The 20,033-nt window shown below is 39.5% G+C and overlaps 2 protein-coding genes across 2 annotated transcripts; one reads left to right on the forward strand and one right to left on the reverse strand.

Moving 5' to 3' along the window:
* Positions 1-224: 224 nt before the first annotated feature.
* LOC138363746 (uncharacterized) lies at positions 225-608 on the reverse strand. Its single transcript, XM_069323143.1, has one exon. The coding sequence runs from the start codon at positions 606-608 to the stop codon at positions 225-227; it is 384 nt and encodes a 127-aa protein (XP_069179244.1).
* Positions 607-18,656, forward strand: LOC138363757 (uncharacterized). Its single transcript, XM_069323153.1, has 5 exons — positions 607-612; positions 748-1,434; positions 1,520-1,724; positions 17,729-17,917; positions 18,592-18,656. Exons 1-5 carry the CDS (start codon positions 607-609, stop codon positions 18,654-18,656), a joined length of 1,152 nt encoding a protein of 383 aa, XP_069179254.1.
* Positions 18,657-20,033: the final 1,377 nt, after the last annotated feature.

Below are 20,033 nucleotides of genomic sequence, written 5' to 3' on the forward strand. Positions count from 1 at the left end.
CTCTTCCCTACTTAAAGTTACGTCAAATATACAAGTACAAGATGCTACATTCAAGATACGTCACCGGTAGCACAAAACGTTTTGACCAGGAGGAAAAACGGACCCAAGAATCCCCCTACTCCACACACCCTCCATGCCAGCTCGTCGTCAACCAGCAAACTACCCATCCCAGCCTGCTTGCTCCTGATTGGTGACTCGCCGACCGCGCACCTGCATACTGCACCTCAGCGCCATCTACCTGAGTCGACGTCTGAGCCTGACCAGCCATCAACTTCAGAATATTCTTTGTGCGTGGAATATTCTTTATTCATCGTGGGCCTCACGATGGTGAGGCCCACGATGGTGAGGCACACGAAGGTGAGGCACACGAAGGTGAGGCCCACGATGGTGAGGCACACAATGGTGAGGCACACGAAGGTGAGGCACACGATGGTAAGGTCTACGAAGGTGAGGCCGACGATGAAGAGACACATGAAGGTGAGGCACATGAAGGTGAGGCCCACGATAGTGAGGCCCACGATGGTGAAGTCCACGATAGTGAAGAACATGAAGGTGAGGCACACGATGGTGAGGCACATGAAGGTGAGGCCCACGATGGTGAGGCACATGAAGGTGAGGCCCACGATGGTCAGTCCCACGATGGTGAGGCACAAGAAGGTGAGGCACACGAAGGTGGGGCCCACGAAGGTGAGGCACACGAAGGTGACGCCCACGAAGGTGAGGCACACGAAGGTGAGGCACACGAAGGTGAGGCCAAACGATGGTGAGGCCCACGATGGTGAGGCACACGATGGTGAGGCACACGAAGGTGAGGCCCGCGATGGTGAGGCCGACGATGGTGAGGCCGACGAAGGTGAGGCACACGAAGATGAGGCACACGATGGTGAGGCTCACGATGGTGAGGCACACGAAGATGAAGCCCACGATAGTGAGGCCCACGATGGTGAGGCACATGAAGGTGAGTCCCACGATGGAGAGGCCTACGATGGTGAGGCTCACGAAGGTGAAGCCCACGATGGTGAGGCTCACGAAGGTGAAGCCCACGATGGTGAGGCCCACGAAGGTGAGGCCCATGAAAGTGAGGCACACGATGGTGAGGCCCACGATGGTGAGGCACACGAAGATGAGGCCCACGATAGTGAGGGCCATGATGGTGAGGCACATGAAGGTGAGTCTCTCGATGGTGAGGCCCACGATGGTGAGGCACACGTTGGTGAGGTCCACGAAGGTGAGGCACACGAAGGTGAATCCAACGATGGTGACGCCAACGAAAGTGATCCCCACGAAGGTAAGGCACACGAAGGTGAAGCCCACGATGGTGAGGCACACGATGGTGAAGCACACGAAGGTGAGGCCCACGAGGGTGAGGAACACGATGGTGAGGCCCACGATGGTGAAACCCACGATGGTGAAGCAAATGAAGGTGAGGCCCAAGTTGGTGAGGCACATGAAGGTGGGGCCCACAAAAAGTGAGGCACACGAAGGTGAAGCCCACGATGGTGAGGCACACGATGGTTAGGCACACAAAGGTGAGGCCCACGAAGGTGAGGAACAGGATGGTGAGGCCCACGATGGTGAGGCCCACGATGGTGAAGCCCACGATGGTGAGGCACACGATGGTGAGGCCCACGATGGTGAGGCACACGAAGGTAAGGTCTACGAAGGTGAGGCCGACGATGGAGAGACACATGAAGGTGAGGCACATGAAGGTGAGGCCCACGATGGTGAGGGTTAGGATGGTGAAGCATACGACGGCGAAGAACATAAAGGAGAGGCCACGATGGTGAGGCACATGAAGGTGAGGCTCACGATGGTGAGGTACATGAAGGTGAGGCCAACGATGGTGAGGACCACGATGGTGAGGCACCTGAAGGTAAGGCCAACGATGGTGAGGCACCTGAAGGTAAGGCCAACGATGGTGAGGCACATGCCCAGCAAACAATTTTAGGTTGCCACAACATATCTAGAAAGTATTTGAAAGGATTGGAAACGTTTGTTTTATCGTATCAGATACGATATTGTTTGTGGACTTAAATAGGTTTCCAAAACTTATAACCAAAACCTTTGTATCTAACACTAATTTGAGATGTTGTGGCAACTTTACAATCCTAACATGAGTCATTCATAATCCATTCATACACCAATATGAATCTCTTGTGAAAGGTTTGAGCCAAATCTGAACCCTTTTCACATCTTTGTGTTTAAAGTTAAATTTCTTGAAATTAAATTATATTATTTTATATATTATTATTTTTATTATATTTTATTTTATATTGTATTATTATTTTTGTTATATTTTTTATATTATATTATTGTTTTCAATTTAAATATTAAAACCAATTTAAGGGTAAAAAAATCAAATAATTTATATTTCTTTTATTATTTACTAACAAATCAGCAAAAATACAAAAACTATAATTATATATATAATATATATATAAATAATATATATATATAAATAATTTATATAATATATATTATATATTATATATATATATATATATATTTATATATATATATATATATATATATATGTCGTACCTAGTAGCCAGAACTCACTTCTCAGCCTACTATTCAAGGCCCGATTTGCCTAATAAGCCAAGTTTTCCTGAATTAATATATTTACTATAATTTTTTTCTTATGAAATGATAAAGCAACCCTTTTCTCTATGTATGAGGTCAATTTTTTTTTATTGGAGTTAAAATTAACGTAGATATATGACCGAACCTAACCAACCCTACCTAACCTAACCTAACCTATATTTATAGGTAAGGTTAGGTTAGGTAGCCAAAAAAAGCTAGGTTAGGTTAGGTTAGGTAGGTTAGGTAGACGAAAAAACATTAATTCATGAAAACTTGGCTTATTAGGCAAATCGGGCCTTGAATAGTAGGCTGAGAAGTGCGTTCTGGCTATTAGGTACGACATATATATATATATATATATATATATATATATATATATATATATATATATATATATATATATATATATATATATATATATATATATATGTTGTACCTAGTAGCCAGAACGCACTTCTCAGCCTACTATGCAAGGACCGATTTGCCTAATAAGCCAAGTTTTCATGAATTAATTGTTTTTCGGCAACCTAACCTACCTAACCTAACCTAACCTAACTTTTTCGGCTACCTAACCTAACCTAACCTATAAAGATAGGTTAGGTTAGGTAGGGTTGATTAGGTTCGGTCTTATGTCTACGTTAATTTTAACTCCAATAAAATAAAATTGAAATCATACATAATGAAATGGGTAGCTTTATCATTTCATAAGAAAAAAATTAGAGAAAATATATTAATTCAGGAAAACTTGGCTTATTAGGCAAATCGGGCCTTGCATAGTAGGCCGAGAAGTGCATTCTGGCTACTAGGTACGACATATATATATATATATATATATATATATATATATGTCGTACCTAGTAGCCAGAACTCACTTCTCAGCCTACTATTCAAGGCCCGATTTGCCTAATAAGCCAAGTTTTCCTGAATTAATATATTTTCTCTATTTTTTTTCTTATGAAATGATAAAGCTACCCATTTCATTATGTCTGAGGTCAATTGTTTTTTATTGGAGATAAAATTAAAGTAGATATATGACCGAACCTAACCAACCATACCTAACCTAACCTAACCTATCTTTATAGGTTAGGTTAGGTTAGGTAGCCGAAAAAGTTAGGTTAGGTTAGGTTAGGTAGGTTAGGTAGTCAAAAAACAATTAATTCATGAAAACTTGGCTTATTAGGCAAATCGGGCCATGCATAGTAGGCTGAGAAGTGAGTTCTGGCTACTAGGTACGACATATATATATATATATATATATATATATATATATATATATATATATATATATATATAGTTCTTCTGTAGGGTAAGAAGAAGAACTCTGTAGGGTAAGGCAGGTCCTAGTCAACAACGGCTTCTCCAATGGTTTCGTCGAAGACATCATAAGAAGGAAAGTGAAAAGCCATGCAACCTCTGAAGAGACAACTAACACAACACCTATACCCCCTATTAGACTATTTTACAGGAACTTCTTTTCCACAGCTCATAAAACGGAGGGAAGGGTCCTGAAAGATATTGTTAATAGAAACGTTATCCCTACAGACAAAAATCAGAGGATACAACTGACGATTTACTATAAAACCAGAAAAACGGCCAGCCTACTCATGAGAAACTCTCCAGACACAAAACAGAACGCTTTAAAAGAGACTAATGTCGTCTATGCCTTCAAATGCCCTCTTGGGGACTGTAAGCTCCAAAAAACCCAGTATATAGGCAAGACTACAACATCTCTTTCTAGCGTTTAACGATGCATAAACAACAGGGCTCCATTAAGGAACATATAATCTCTTCCCACAACCAAACCATCGCCAGAGAAATCCTAGTAAACAACACAGAAATCATCGATAGATACAGCGATAGCAGGCGGCTTGATGTTTGCGAGGCACTACACATCAAGAAGTCAACACCAGCAATCAACAGCCAATTATTGCACAACTATATTCTACCCACCTCAAGACTCCGCTCCAATATAGAAGCATCAAGAAATATGGACCAATAGGCTTTCTACAAACATTTCTATTCAATACCCATTGTTTCGTGTTCTGTCTTGTGTTGATGAAATTAATACCCTATTAATGTCACCTTTTGTTCTGTCTTGTGTTGATGAAATTAATACCCTATTAATACCACCCCTTGTTCTGTCTTGTGTTGATTAATGCCACATCACCCCTTCCACCTCACTCAAATGTAGATATAAAATCGGAGATGCGTAAGTTCTATTCAGTTGTGTATTTGTAAACTAAAGTCTTTGAAAATGTAATAAGTTTTAGGAAACGCGCTCGTGTCGCGTCAGACTAGAAATAAAAATGAATTTTGGAGAATTGATTTTTGATTTACCTCCAACAGTGAAAAGAAATGAACGAAAGATTGAGAAAATTCGTGTTAGAATTATTAATCTTACTTTTTCGGTCATATTTAATATATATATATATATATATATATATATATATATATATATATATATATATATATATATATATATATATATATATATATTAGTGTAATATATAAGGGTGTAGTGTAATATATATATATATATAATATATATATTAATATATATATATTATATATATATATATTACACTACACCCTTATATATTACACTAATATATATATATATATATATATATGTCGTACCTAGTAGCCAGAACTCACTTTTTGGCCTACTATTCAAGGCCCGATTTGCCTAATAAGCCAAGTTTTCATGAATTAATTGTTTTTCGACTACCTAACCTCCCTAACCTAACCTAACCTAACTTTTTCGGCTACCTAACCAAACCTAACCTATAAAGATAGGTTAGGTTAGGTTAGGTAGGGTTGGTTAGGTTCGGTCATATATCTACGTTAATTTTAACTCCAATAAAAAAAATTGACCTCATACATAATGAAATGGGTAGCTTTATCATTTCATAAGAAAAAAATTAGAAAAAATATATTAATTCAGGAAAACTTGGCTTATTAGGCAAATCGGGCCTTGAATAGTAGGCCAAAAAGTGAGTTCTGGCTACTAGGTACGACATATATATATATATATATATATATATATATATACATATGTCGTACCTAATAGCCAGAACGCACTTCTCAGCCTACTATTCAAGGCCCGATTTGCCTAATAAGCCAAGTTTTCATGAATTAATGTTTTTTCGTCTACCTAACCTACCTAACCTAACCTAACCTAGCTTTTTTTGGCTACCTAACCTAACCTTACCTATAAATATAGGTTAGGTTAGGTTAGGTAGGGTTGGTTAGGTTCGGTCATATATCTACGTTAATTTTAACTCCTATAAAAAAAAATTGACCTCATACATAGAGAAAAGGGTTGCTTTATCATTTCATAAGAAAAAAACTATAGTAAATATATTAATTCAGGAAAACTTGGCTTATTAGGCAAATCGGGCCTTGAATAGTAGGCTGAGAAGTGAGTTCTGGCTACTAGGTACGACATATATATATATATATATATATATATATATATATATATATATATATATTAGGGTGTAATATATAAGGGTGTAGTGTAATATATATATAATATATATATAATATATATATAATATATATAATATATATATATATATATATATATATATATATATATATATATATATATAAATAATATATATATAAATAATATATATACAAATAATATATATATGATAACAACCTATGATAACCATCTTTGTAACCTATATGTAACTCCCTCTTTGTAACAAAGTTCAAATAAAGCAAATATATATGTGTACATACAAAAGAATGGGGGTGGTAGGAGATAATATTAGTGTTTAGTGAGTGACCACAAGGTCTCCTCTGAATACTTTTTATTTTCTTCTCCGAGGCTATGGGTCCCCACATTGGCACCAGAGGTCTTCCTCACAAACTTTTTATATAATATATATATATATATATATATATATATATATATATATATATATATATATATATATATATATATATATATATATATATAATATATATATATAAAGTTAAAAGTAGCTTGTTTTAGTTAAAACTAACTAAAACTAGTTAAAACGAGTTAAAACTAATGCAGATATATGATAACTAACCAACCCTACCTAACCTAACTTAACCTATCTAACCTATATATATATATATATGTGTGTGTGTATATATATATATTATATATATATATATATATATATTATATATAACTGAAAACTCACACCCCAGAAGTGACTCGAACCCATACTCCCACAACTGGTATGTACAGGGACGCCTTAATCCGCTTGACCATCACGACCGGACAAAAGGAAGTGATAGCCGAGGCTATATGAACCACTTCCCCGCCGGCACTCGGATGGTAATCTTGGGCATAGCATTTTATCAAATCACCTCATTCTTTGGGGCACACGTGAGGAACACAAATGCAAACAAGCCTGAATGGTCCCCAGGACTATATACAACTGAAAACTCACACCCCAGAAGTGACTCGAACCCATACTCCCACAACTGGTATGTACAGGGACGCCTTAATCCGCTTGACCATCACGACCGGACAAAAGGAAGTGATAGCCGAGGCTATATGAACCACTTCCCCGCCGGCACTCGGATGGTAATCTTGGGCATAGCATTTTATCAAATCACCTCATTCTTTGGGGCACACGTGAGGAACACAAATGCAAACAAGCCTGAATGGTCCCCAGGACTATATACAACTGAAAACTCACACCCCAGAAGTGACTCGAACCCATACTCCCACAACTGGTATGTACAGGGACGCCTTAATCCGCTTGACCATCACGACCGGACAAAAGGAAGTGATAGCCGAGGCTATATGAACCACTTCCCCGCCGGCACTCGGATGGTAATCTTGGGCATAGCATTTTATCAAATCACCTCATTCTTTGGGGCACACGTGAGGAACACAAATGCAAACAAGCCTGAATGGTCCCCAGGACTATATACAACTGAAAACTCACACCCCAGAAGTGACTCGAACCCATACTCCCACAACTGGTATGTACAGGGACGCCTTAATCCGCTTGACCATCACGACCGGACAAAAGGAAGTGATAGCCGAGGCTATATGAACCACTTCCCCGCCGGCACTCGGATGGTAATCTTGGGCATAGCATTTTATCAAATCACCTCATTCTTTGGGGCACACGTGAGGAACACAAATGCAAACAAGCCTGAATGGTCCCCAGGACTATATACAACTGAAAACTCACACCCCAGAAGTGACTCGAACCCATACTCCCACAACTGGTATGTACAGGGACGCCTTAATCCGCTTGACCATCACGACCGGACAAAAGGAAGTGATAGCCGAGGCTATATGAACCACTTCCCCGCCGGCACTCGGATGGTAATCGTGGGCATAGCATTTTATCAAATCACCTCATTCTTTGGGGCACACGTGAGGAACACAAATGCAAACAAGCCTGAATGGTCCCCAGGACTATATACAACTGAAAACTCACACCCCAGAAGTGACTCTGGGGTGTGCTATGGGCATAAAATGCTATGCCCAAGATTACCATCCGAGTGCCGGCGGGGAAGTGGTTCATATAGCCTCGGCTATCACTTCCTTTTGTCCGGTCGTGATGGTCAAGCGGATTAAGGCGTCCCTGTACATACCAGTTGTGGGAGTATGGGTTCGAGTCACTTCTGGGGTGTGAGTTTTCAGTTGTATATAGTCCTGGGGACCATTCAGGCTTGTTTGCATTTGTGTTCCTCACGTGTGCCCCAAAGAATGAGGTGATTTGATAAAATGCTATGCCCAAGATTACCATCCGAGTGCCGGCGGGGAAGTGGTTCATATAGCCTCGGCTATCACTTCCTTTTGTCCGGTCGTGATGGTCAAGCGGATTAAGGCGTCCCTGTACATACCAGTTGTGGGAGTATGGGTTCGAGTCACTTCTGGGGTGTGAGTTTTCAGTTGTATATAGTCCTGGGGACCATTCAGGCTTGTTTGCATTTGTGTTCCTCACGTGTGCCCCAAAGAATGAGGTGATTTGATAAAATGCTATGCCCAAGATTACCATCCGAGTGCCGGCGGGGAAGTGGTTCATATAGCCTCGGCTATCACTTCCTTTTGTCCGGTCGTGATGGTCAAGCGGATTAAGGCGTCCCTGTACATACCAGTTGTGGGAGTATGGGTTCGAGTCACTTCTGGGGTGTGAGTTTTCAGTTGTATATAGTCCTGGGGACCATTCAGGCTTGTTTGCATTTGTGTTCCTCACGTGTGCCCCAAAGAATGAGGTGATTTGATAAAATGCTATGCCCAAGATTACCATCCGAGTGCCGGCGGGGAAGTGGTTCATATAGCCTCGGCTATCACTTCCTTTTGTCCGGTCGTGATGGTCAAGCGGATTAAGGCGTCCCTGTACATACCAGTTGTGGGAGTATGGGTTCGAGTCACTTCTGGGGTGTGAGTTTTCAGTTGTATATAGTCCTGGGGACCATTCAGGCTTGTTTGCATTTGTGTTCCTCACGTGTGCCCCAAAGAATGAGGTGATTTGATAAAATGCTATGCCCAAGATTACCATCCGAGTGCCGGCGGGGAAGTGGTTCATATAGCCTCGGCTATCACTTCCTTTTGTCCGGTCGTGATGGTCAAGCGGATTAAGGCGTCCCTGTACATACCAGTTGTGGGAGTATGGGTTCGAGTCACTTCTGGGGTGTGAGTTTTCAGTTGTATATAGTCCTGGGGACCATTCAGGCTTGTTTGCATTTGTGTTCCTCACGTGTGCCCCAAAGAATGAGGTGATTTGATAAAATGCTATGCCCAAGATTACCATCCGAGTGCCGGCGGGGAAGTGGTTCATATAGCCTCGGCTATCACTTCCTTTTGTCCGGTCGTGATGGTCAAGCAGATTAAGGCGTCCCTGTACATACCAGTTGTGGGAGTATGGGTTCGAGTCACTTCTGGGGTGTGAGTTTTCAGTTGTATATAGTCCTGGGGACCATTCAGGCTTGTTTGCATTTGTGTTCCTCACGTGTGCCCCAAAGAATGAGGTGATTTGATAAAATGCTATGCCCAAGATTACCATCCGAGTGCCGGCGGGGAAGTGGTTCATATAGCCTCGGCTATCACTTCCTTTTGTCCGGTCGTGATGGTCAAGCGGATTAAGGCGTCCCTGTACATACCAGTTGTGGGAGTATGGGTTCGAGTCACTTCTGGGGTGTGAGTTTTCAGTTGTATATAGTCCTGGGGACCATTCAGGCTTGTTTGCATTTGTGTTCCTCACGTGTGCCCCAAAGAATGAGGTGATTTGATAAAATGCTATGCCCAAGATTACCATCCGAGTGCCGGCGGGGAAGTGGTTCATATAGCCTCGGCTATCACTTCCTTTTGTCCGGTCGTGATGGTCAAGCGGATTAAGGCGTCCCTGTACATACCAGTTGTGGGAGTATGGGTTCGAGTCACTTCTGGGGTGTGAGTTTTCAGTTGTATATAGTCCTGGGGACCATTCAGGCTTGTTTGCATTTGTGTTCCTCACGTGTGCCCCAAAGAATGAGGTGATTTGATAAAATGCTATGCCCAAGATTACCATCCGAGTGCCGGCGGGGAAGTGGTTCATATAGCCTCGGCTATCACTTCCTTTTGTCCGGTCGTGATGGTCAAGCGGATTAAGGCGTCCCTGTACATACCAGTTGTGGGAGTATGGGTTCGAGTCACTTCTGGGGTGTGAGTTTTCAGTTGTATATAGTCCTGGGGACCATTCAGGCTTGTTTGCATTTGTGTTCCTCACGTGTGCCCCAAAGAATGAGGTGATTTGATAAAATGCTATGCCCAAGATTACCATCCGAGTGCCGGCGGGGAAGTGGTTCATATAGCCTCGGCTATCACTTCCTTTTGTCCGGTCGTGATGGTCAAGCGGATTAAGGCGTCCCTGTACATACCAGTTGTGGGAGTATGGGTTCGAGTCACTTCTGGGGTGTGAGTTTTCAGTTGTATATAGTCCTGGGGACCATTCAGGCTTGTTTGCATATATTATATATATAATATATATATTATAATATAATATATTATATTATATAATATATAATATATATATAATATATAATATAATATATATATATAATAATATATAATAATAATGTAATATATAATATATAATAATATATAATATATAATAATATATAATATATATATATATATATTATATAATATATATAATATAATATAATATATATATTATAACATATATATATATATATATATATATATATATATATATATATATATATATATATATATATATATATATATATATATATATATATATATATATATATATATATATATACACACACACACATATTTAGATTCTATATAGACACTAGAGAAGATTCAGCGGTATGCCACCAGGCTCGCCACCATTTTCAGTATTCGTCATATCCAAGTCTGTTGTGTGATGCACATGTCTTCTTGCTTCACCACCCTGTAATGAAATATTGTTTGTTACTAATTGATTTCAATAATACATAAATTATTTTATTATATAATATTTAATTTATTAAGTAAAAACCCTTTCCATATTATAGAAAAAAAACTAAAACATGAATCTTTATAAAACAATAGTATATCCTGCATTATTCCAGCCCATTGTTAGAGATAGTAGCCACCTCTTATTTTGGTTTTCTTTCATTATTAGTGCTCAGAAAATTAAATATATCTACATATTTAGTCAAAATCAATTACATTATTTTATCTTATTCATAGCATAAATGTTCACAAAGATTACTAAAAAGAGATTGAATTAGACTACAGCAAATTGGCAAACTTTACCTTGTATCTGTTTCCACCGAGTTTGTTTGGGGCGTTCTTCAACATATCAGCAATACTTGTCTCAACATCTCTTTCAGTTATATTAGTGTGGGTGTTGATACAGGCTTCTGGAAATTTACAAGAATTAATTGATATATAGATATAATTATAATTCACTTTGTCAGGAGACAAGAAGCCACAGAGTAATAACATTGTTGGCGTTTATTGAGGTGTTCCCCTGTTCTCCAGTCTTCCTCCGTCCCCTCGTCCTTCCCACCATTCCCCATTCCACAGTCCTCTCGTCCTTCCCACTTCCCCGTCCCCACATTCTCCCCACTTCCCCGTCCCATCGTCGTCCTTACCATTTCCCCCTCCCCTGTCCCCTCTTCCTCCCCCACCATCTCCCATTCACCTGTCCCTTTGTCCTCCTCAGCATTCTCCATTCCCCTGTCCCCACCATCCCCAGTCCCCTCGTCCTCCCCACCATTACCCTCTCCTCTGTCCCCTCGTCTTCCCCACCATCCCCCCCTCTCGTCCTCCCCACCATTCCAAACTACCTCATCCGATGCATTCTATAATGGTCTGATGCTTCCATCAGAAAATTGGGAACATCAAATGATCTGATATTCCCATCACTGAAAAATAAGAGCAGCTAAAAAAATGAAATGAAAAAAATAAAAAAATAAACTATACTCATGAAATGAACAGTATGGTAAACAACACAGCTCAATTTCAATGCAATGTCACACAAAATTATTAAATCGAAATGAAAATAAATTGAAATCTATGAAAATTTCAATTATCAATGCAATCGGAAATATTTAAATAATATCGCAACATAATATAGTGTGGGTTGCTCTTCCGTGCAACAGACGGTGCTGTTTTTCAAAAAAGGCATGGTTTTACCTGTCACAAGTGTGGCATCTATACTTATACTCACGAAATGAACGGTATGGTAAACAACATAGCTCAATTGCATTGCAATGTCACAATAACATTTAATAACAATAATAACAATAACATTTAAATATACTTTAAGATATAATCTAGAAGAAAATAAGGACATTGAAACGGTTCATGAACTCGATTTCAATAAAGGACACTATGGGGAACTTTGAAAAACAGTTAATGAGTATAATTAGACAGACTTGTTGCTAGGCAGAGGAGTAAATAATGAGATATATGGCAAATTTTGCAAAATATACGGCACACAAACATTCATACCCAAACAATGCAAAATGCTAGGTAAGAACAAAGCAGTTGGCCCGTAGGGGAAAGGAGATACCCACAAGACTGGAATACAAGTCATTAACAAGCACACAAGTACTACACCACACAACAACCGCACTACTACCAGAACTGGACGAATCACTACCAAAACAACACACCCAAAATGGAAATGGAAATAACCAATCACAGGTCAGAGAACTACTGAGATTCTGTGACAAATTCTCGCTCAATCAGCACATAACAAAACAGACTAGGAACGAGAATACACTCGACCTCATATTCACGAACAATGATGAGCTAATCAGAGACATTACTGTCTCAGACACTACGTACTTGGACCACAAGCTCATTGAAGTGCAAACTAACATCAATAACGGTAGTAGGCCCAAGAGAAACAACAAGCGAGAAGGGCTATTCAATATATTCAATTTTAATAATAAAAGGATAGACTGGGAGAAAAAAAAGGGAACTTACAAACATTCACTGGGAAAATGTTCTAGATAATAAAAATCCTACACAAGGAAAAGCAAAAACCACTGGATTGTATTGGACCTATTCGTACTAGTGAAGCTTCATATGCTGAGGATGACAAAGAAATTAGTGAAATCCTAAAAAAGCAGTATGAGGACATGTTTAGCACTCCGATACAAAGCATGAAAGTGGAGGATCCGGACAACTTCTTTATGGGTGATATCCAAACCCCTGTAAATATAACTGATATCAACACGAGTGTGACAGATTTTGAAAGAGAAATTGACAATGTGCCCATGCATTCAGCCCCGGGTCCAGACTCATGGAATTCAATATTTATAAATAAATGCAAAGTGCCAGTAGCACAGGCACTCAGTATAGTGTGGAGGAAGAGCTTGGACACGGGGGAGATACTAGAGGCTCTTAAAGCAGCAGACATAGCTCCTCTACACAAGGGAGGTAGTAAAGCATTGGCAAAGAATTATAGACCAGTTGCACTAACATCCCACATAATAAAATTATTTGAGAGTGATCAGGAGTCAGGTTACTAGTTTTATAGAGACCAATGACCTCCACAATCCAGGCCAACATGGATTTAGAGCAGGAAGATATTGAAATACCTCTTACAGCTATCTCTCATGTCCTCTACTTGTACAGTACAGCTACTTGACCATTACGACAAAATCACTGAGATATGAGATAATGATGATACTAACCTCATATACTCAGACTCCAACCCACTCATATTAAATAATGATGTAAACAATAAATTAAAAAAAAATCCACTTATTAATGTCAACCAACAAACTCACACTAAACATAGAAAGGACCTACAACATCTTACTTGGGAGCAAATCAACAAATGCAATTCATCTATAGTTACACAATGTTAACATCAGAAATAAAAAAGATGGTAAGTTCCTTGGTCTATACTTAGATCTGCCCGAAACGCTATGAGTGATAGTTGCTTTACAAGAATGTATAACTTCAAGTCACTGTACTCTCCCCCAATGTAACTTCTTGTATATAAAGAAAAAATAAATAAATAAACAAACACACAATAAATCAATGCTTACTAAATTTTGTCTATTATGTAGCAAAGAAGCAGGTCTACGGAAGGCTTTTCTGTTGAGTTCGAAGCCCAGATTACTTATGGTCTCTGAAATAAGTTAAGATTATAATTATAAAATTTATAAAACCAAATAATAAATCCGGTATTGCTCAATTTTAGATGCAGACGTACTGAATGATATATCAGACTGTCAGCATGGTATTCGATCTGGAAGGTCCAGTGTAACGAATTTACTCAGTTTCTATGATCGAGCCACAGAGATCTATAAAGAATTATGATCAAGAAAGAGATCTAGGGGTGGTTTTAGATAGAAAACTATAACCTGAGGATCATATTAAGAACATTCTGCGAGGGGCCTATGCTACACTTTTTAACTTTTGAATTGCTTTTAAATACATAGGTCAAAAAGTTTTAAAAGTTTTAAAAGTTTTTTAAACCTCTCGTGTATCATGAGTGTGGAAAAGCTTCAGATGGTGCATTCAGATGATGAACATTACCAAGTTCCTTCATCTGGGAAGAATGAAGACATATTGGTGCATTCAGATGATAAAAACTAACTACTGTAGTTCAATTGATCAACAGACTGTATATCATATGCAGACTGTATGTGGATCTGCGGGCCACTCCAAACAACAGCCTGGTGGACCAAGCTCCACCAGGCCTAAAGCACAAAGTGGTCCACTGGCACCGGCAACTTCAACCATAAATGTTCTCAAAGATTACTAAAAATGATTGAATTAGACTAGACTACAGTAAATTGGCAATCTTAACCGTGTATCTGTTTCCACCAATACAGTACATGCTTCAACATATCAGCAATACTTGATATGCAAATATATACACATATATCCATATACAGTATATACACATACATATATAATACAAAAATTATAAAATTTACTTACTTAATATTACATTGCAAATATTCCAGGTTTTGAAGACAATTTTCTTATTGCGCTCAACAAGGTAAGGCTTGCACCACAGATTCTGTCAGGGGTGGAAGCGTATTAGCATTGTATAGAAAATATTTACCAAATAGTTTTAAATACATAAAACTACAAATAGTAATTATTGAATTATTACATTACGTTTATACTCGTACATTCTGTTAAAGTGTCAAATTTCTACATTAGACTACCATATTACCTATATTATTGTTAATAATGTATTGACAGATGCAATATGTATTAAAATTCTAAAAATAAGTCATGCATTATATACAATTTGTGGGAAACTGTCTGCTGAGAAAAGCTGGTGTGGGGGTTGTTACAAGAGTGAGTAATAATTAATGCTGGTGCATATAACATCCTTGTCAGGCACATGCAAAAGTGAACACTTCCAGAATTGGAGACATGCAGAAATGTAACATGTGGAAATAGAGTCATGCCAAAACAAAGACAAGCATAAATTCAAATTCTTATCTAAATAATTTCTAGTGATTATTATATAAATTATTCCATCAGTACTAGATCAAATATTCACAAAAAAAGGAGAAGAGATATTTGATATTTAATACCATCCTCCCTTTGGAAAGAGTAATCATGTCCTGTTGGACATTAATTATATGTTGAGATATAATCTAAAAGAAAATAGGGACATTGAAATGGTTGTTAAACTCTATTTCAATAAAGGACACTATAGGGAACCTCGAACCCTGTATTACAAGTGTAAGTGAAAATATTGGAAAAAATAATTAAAGCTAAATGTGAAGAACACCTGGAGACAAATGTTACACTTGCTTACATTTATGAATTGCTTTTAAATACATAGGTCAAATACAAAAGAAATTGTTTAAAACTTTTGTTAGACCACAGCTGGAATATGCAGCGGTTGTATGGTGCCCATATCTAAAGAATCACATCAACAAACTGGAAAAGGTATAGACATGCCAATAAGTGGCTTCCAGGTTAGAGGCATAAAATGCCAAAACTAGATGGTATAATAAAAAGAAGATATTGTAAAAGGTAACCAAACAAAGATGCTACAGAAATATTAGAAAATTAACTTTCGCAAGCAGCGTGGTAGACACGGTTGGGACAAGTTAGGTGAGAGGGTGATGGAGGCCAAAACCATCAGTAGTTTCAAAGCATTATATGACAGTGCTGGGATGGGACACCATAGGCGTAGCCACAAATAATAGAATTTGGCGGTTCATATCACATTTTTTAAAATTAGAGATAAGGATGGTAATAAAGTTCAATGTAAAAACACCTATTATTAATGAATTTGTGAGAACTTCATATAAAATTAACAACTGAGCAAAGTATTGTACCATAGAAAAAAAAAAAAAAATGCGGCATGTTATTTTTTCACATTACCTTTCTGTAGATATTTTCCTTTGTTTCTACGTGAATGATCCGGTTCAGTAGTGTTGTAGTAGTTGCCTGCAGTACCTGCAGTTTGTACCGGTTCAGTAGTGTTGTAGTAGTTGCCTGCAGTACCTGCAGTTTGTACCGGTTCAGTAGTGCTGTTGTAGTTGCCTGCAGTACCTGCAGTTTGAAACAAATGTTAGAGACAATAGGCAGATCATTGATGTATATAAGAAATAGGAGAGGTACCAAGATGCTGCCCTGTGGCACTCTAACAGTTATTGAATAATAATTCATAATTTTTTTTTTTTTTAGTGTGCCTGCGGCCTGGTCCTCGACCAGGCCTCCATCCCCAGGAAGCATCCTGTAATAACTGACTCACACCCAGGTACCTATTTTACTGCTAGGTAACAGGGACATAGGGTGAAAGAAACTCTGCCCATTGTTTCTCGCCAGTGCCTGAGATCGAATCTAGGACCACAGGATCACAAGTCCAGTCCGGCATAGTAGGCCGAGAAGTGCGTTATATTTATTTAATTTATTTATTTATTTATTTATTTATTTATTTATTTATTTATTTATGCATATACAAGAAGGTACATTGGGAATGTGAGGATACATAATATGGTAATTACAGTCAATAATTACAATAATTTTTTCAAATATTTTTGATAGAATGGGTAGATTTGATATTGGTCTATAATTGTTTATGTCCGCCGGATTGCCTCCTTTATGGACTGGCGTTACTCTTGCTTTTTTGAGGATATTTTGATTGTAAACTAATAGGCAGGTGCTATTTTGGAGTTTGTTTTTAGCCTGGTGTGCTGTGAAATACTTGCAATGGTATTTAAGTGTGGAATCAATATCAAGTGTGGAAAAGCTTCAGATGGTGCATTCAGCTGATGAACATTACCTAGTTCCTTCATCTGGGAAGAATGAAGACATATTGGTGCATTCGGATGATAAAAACTAACTACTGTAGTTCAATTGATAATATAAATAATAAATAAATACCAAAATAAATAAATACTAATATAAATTTAATAAATAAATACCATTAAACTATTTTCTGTTTAACTGTTAGAAAAAATCAATTAGATATATAAAAAGAAATAAAAAAGATTACATGGATAGTAAAATCTGGATTCCCAACTACAATTTATATAGATGTGATAGAGAAACTAGGTCAAATGGGTAGGTCTGTATATTAAACAGCACCTGACGTGCACAGAGCTACTAAACTCAATGTGGTGGTAGAGGTTCTTGGAATTAAGGAAGAAAAATAAACCTAATTATTATTCTAATATATAAACTGCCTGATATAAGGGTTGAGGAATTCACAGACAGCACATACTGTGCCGGCATCGATTGCCGTGCCAGCATCGACTGCCGTTCCGGCATCGACTGATTTGCCGGCATCGACGACCGTGCCGGCATCAACGGCCGTGCCGGCATCGACTGCCGTGTTGGCATCGACTGCCGTGTTGGCATCGACTGCCGTGCCGGCATCAACTGGTAATTTAAACAAAAATAATAGGCACCACACAGCAGATTGATAGCACATATAAGAAGCCCACCACACACTACAACTACCACCACACACACATTACAACCTCCACCATTACATATAACAACCACTACCATGTGAGAAATCTTTAAGGAATTCTGATAAAGAAAGAGATCTAGGGGTAGTTCTAAATAGAAAAGTATCACCTGAGGACCACATAAAGAACATTGTGTGAGGAGCCTATGCCATGCATTCCAACTTCAGAATTGCTTTTAAATACATGGATGGCGAAATACTAAAGAAATTGTTCACCACTTTTGTTAGTCCAAAGCTAGAATATGCAATTTATATAAATTATTTTAGGGAATAATACATAAATTATATATTTAAACATGATATTAGTGTTTATTGGAATGCATAAGGAGTCAAATTGTGTAAAAAGAGCGATTTTTAGAAAATTTGGAAAATTATTTTTTTCTGATCATATATTATAACTAAATGGATTTTGAACGTTTCACTGAGCCAATATATATCATTCACAATTTATTAATGAATTTTACAAAATAACACCATGAATTTTATATTTAAACATGTAAAAACTATTTGTAATACATTAGGAACAAAATAGTTGTTAAAAACAATTTATTATAAAACCTTTGAGTTTGGATTTTTTGATTAATAGCTTCTCAAAGGCTCTCCTGCACCATTCTCAATGAAAATCATTCCCACACCTACGGGAAGAGATAAACGAACGTTTCCTAGATGATTTGTGTTTGCTGGGTGAAGGTGAGGCCCACGATGGTGAGGCACATGAAGGTGAGGCCCACGATGGTGAGGCACATGAAGGTGAGGCCCACGATAGTGAGGCACATAAAGGTGACGCCCACGATGGTGAGGCACATGAAAATGAGGACCACGAAGGTGAGGCCCACGATGGTGAGGCACATGAAGGAGAGGCCCACGATATTGAGGCCGATGATGGTGAGGCCCACGATAGTGAGGCACACAATGGTGAGGCCCACGATGGTGAGACACACGAAGGTGAAGCACAGGAAGATGAGGCACACGAAGGTGAGGCACACAAAGAAGAGGCCCACAATGCTGAGGCGCACGAAGGTGAAGCACATGAAAGTGAGGCACATGAAGGTGGTGCCCACGATGGTGAGGCACACGAAGGTGAGGCCCACGACGGTGATGCACACGAAGGTGAGGCCCACGAATGTGAGGCACACGAAAGTGAGGCCCACACTGGTGATGTACACAAAGGAGAGGCCCACGAAGGTTAGGCCCACAATGGTGAGGCCCACGATGGTGAGACCCTCAACGGTGAGGCACACGAAGGTGAGGGACATGATGGTGAGAAAGTCGAAGGTGAGGTAGACGAAAGTGAGGCAGAAGAAGGTTAGGTAGACGAAGGTGAGGAACACGAGGGTTAGTCCCACTTTGGTGAGGCCCACGATGGTGAAGCCCACGATGGTGAGGCACACGAAGGTGAGGGACACAATGGCGAGAAAGACGAAGGTGAGACAGATGCAGGTGAGGCCCATGAAGGTGAGGCCCACGATGGTGAGGCCCACGATAGTGAAGCACAAGAAGGTGAGGCACATGAATGTGAGGTCCACAATGGTGTAGCACATGAATGTGAGGCCCACGATGGTGAGGCACCTGAAGGTGAGGCCCACGCTGGTGAGGCCCACGATAGTGATGCCCACGATGGTGAAGAACATGAAGGAGACGCCCACGATGCTGAGGCACATGAAGGTGAGGCCCACGAAGGTGAGGCACATGAAGGTGAGGACCACGATGGTGAGGCATTTGAAGGTGAGGCCCACGATGGTTAGGCACACGAAGGTGAGGCCCGTGATGGTGAGTCCAACGAAGGTGAGGCACAAGAAGGTGAGGCACACGAAGGTGAGGCACACGATGGTGAGGCCCACGATGGTGAGGCACACGAACATGAGGCCCACGATAGTGAGGCCCACGATGGTGAGGCACATGAAGGTGAGACCCACGATAGTGAGGCCCACGATAGTGACGCCCCACGATGGTGAAGCCCACGATGGTGAGGCCCACGAAGGTGAGGCCCACGAGAGTGAGGCACACGATGGTGAGGCCCACGCTGGT

Source organism: Procambarus clarkii, chromosome 1 (genome assembly GCF_040958095.1).
Source record: "Procambarus clarkii isolate CNS0578487 chromosome 1, FALCON_Pclarkii_2.0, whole genome shotgun sequence".
Lineage (NCBI taxonomy): Eukaryota > Metazoa > Arthropoda > Malacostraca > Decapoda > Cambaridae > Procambarus > Procambarus clarkii.

Coding starts and splice junctions, on each gene's coding strand:
- LOC138363757 (XM_069323153.1), top strand. Junction 1,435..1,519: donor CAAATGAAGGTGAGGCCCAA/GTTGGTGAGGCA, acceptor CACGATGGTTAG/GCACACAAAGGTGAGGCCCA. Junction 17,918..18,591: donor TGCCGTGCCGGCATCAACTG/GTAATTTAAACA, acceptor TTTGATTAATAG/CTTCTCAAAGGCTCTCCTGC.
- LOC138363746 (XM_069323143.1), bottom strand. CDS start 608: ATGTGCCTCACCATCGTGGGCCTCACCTTCATGTGCCTCACCATCGTG.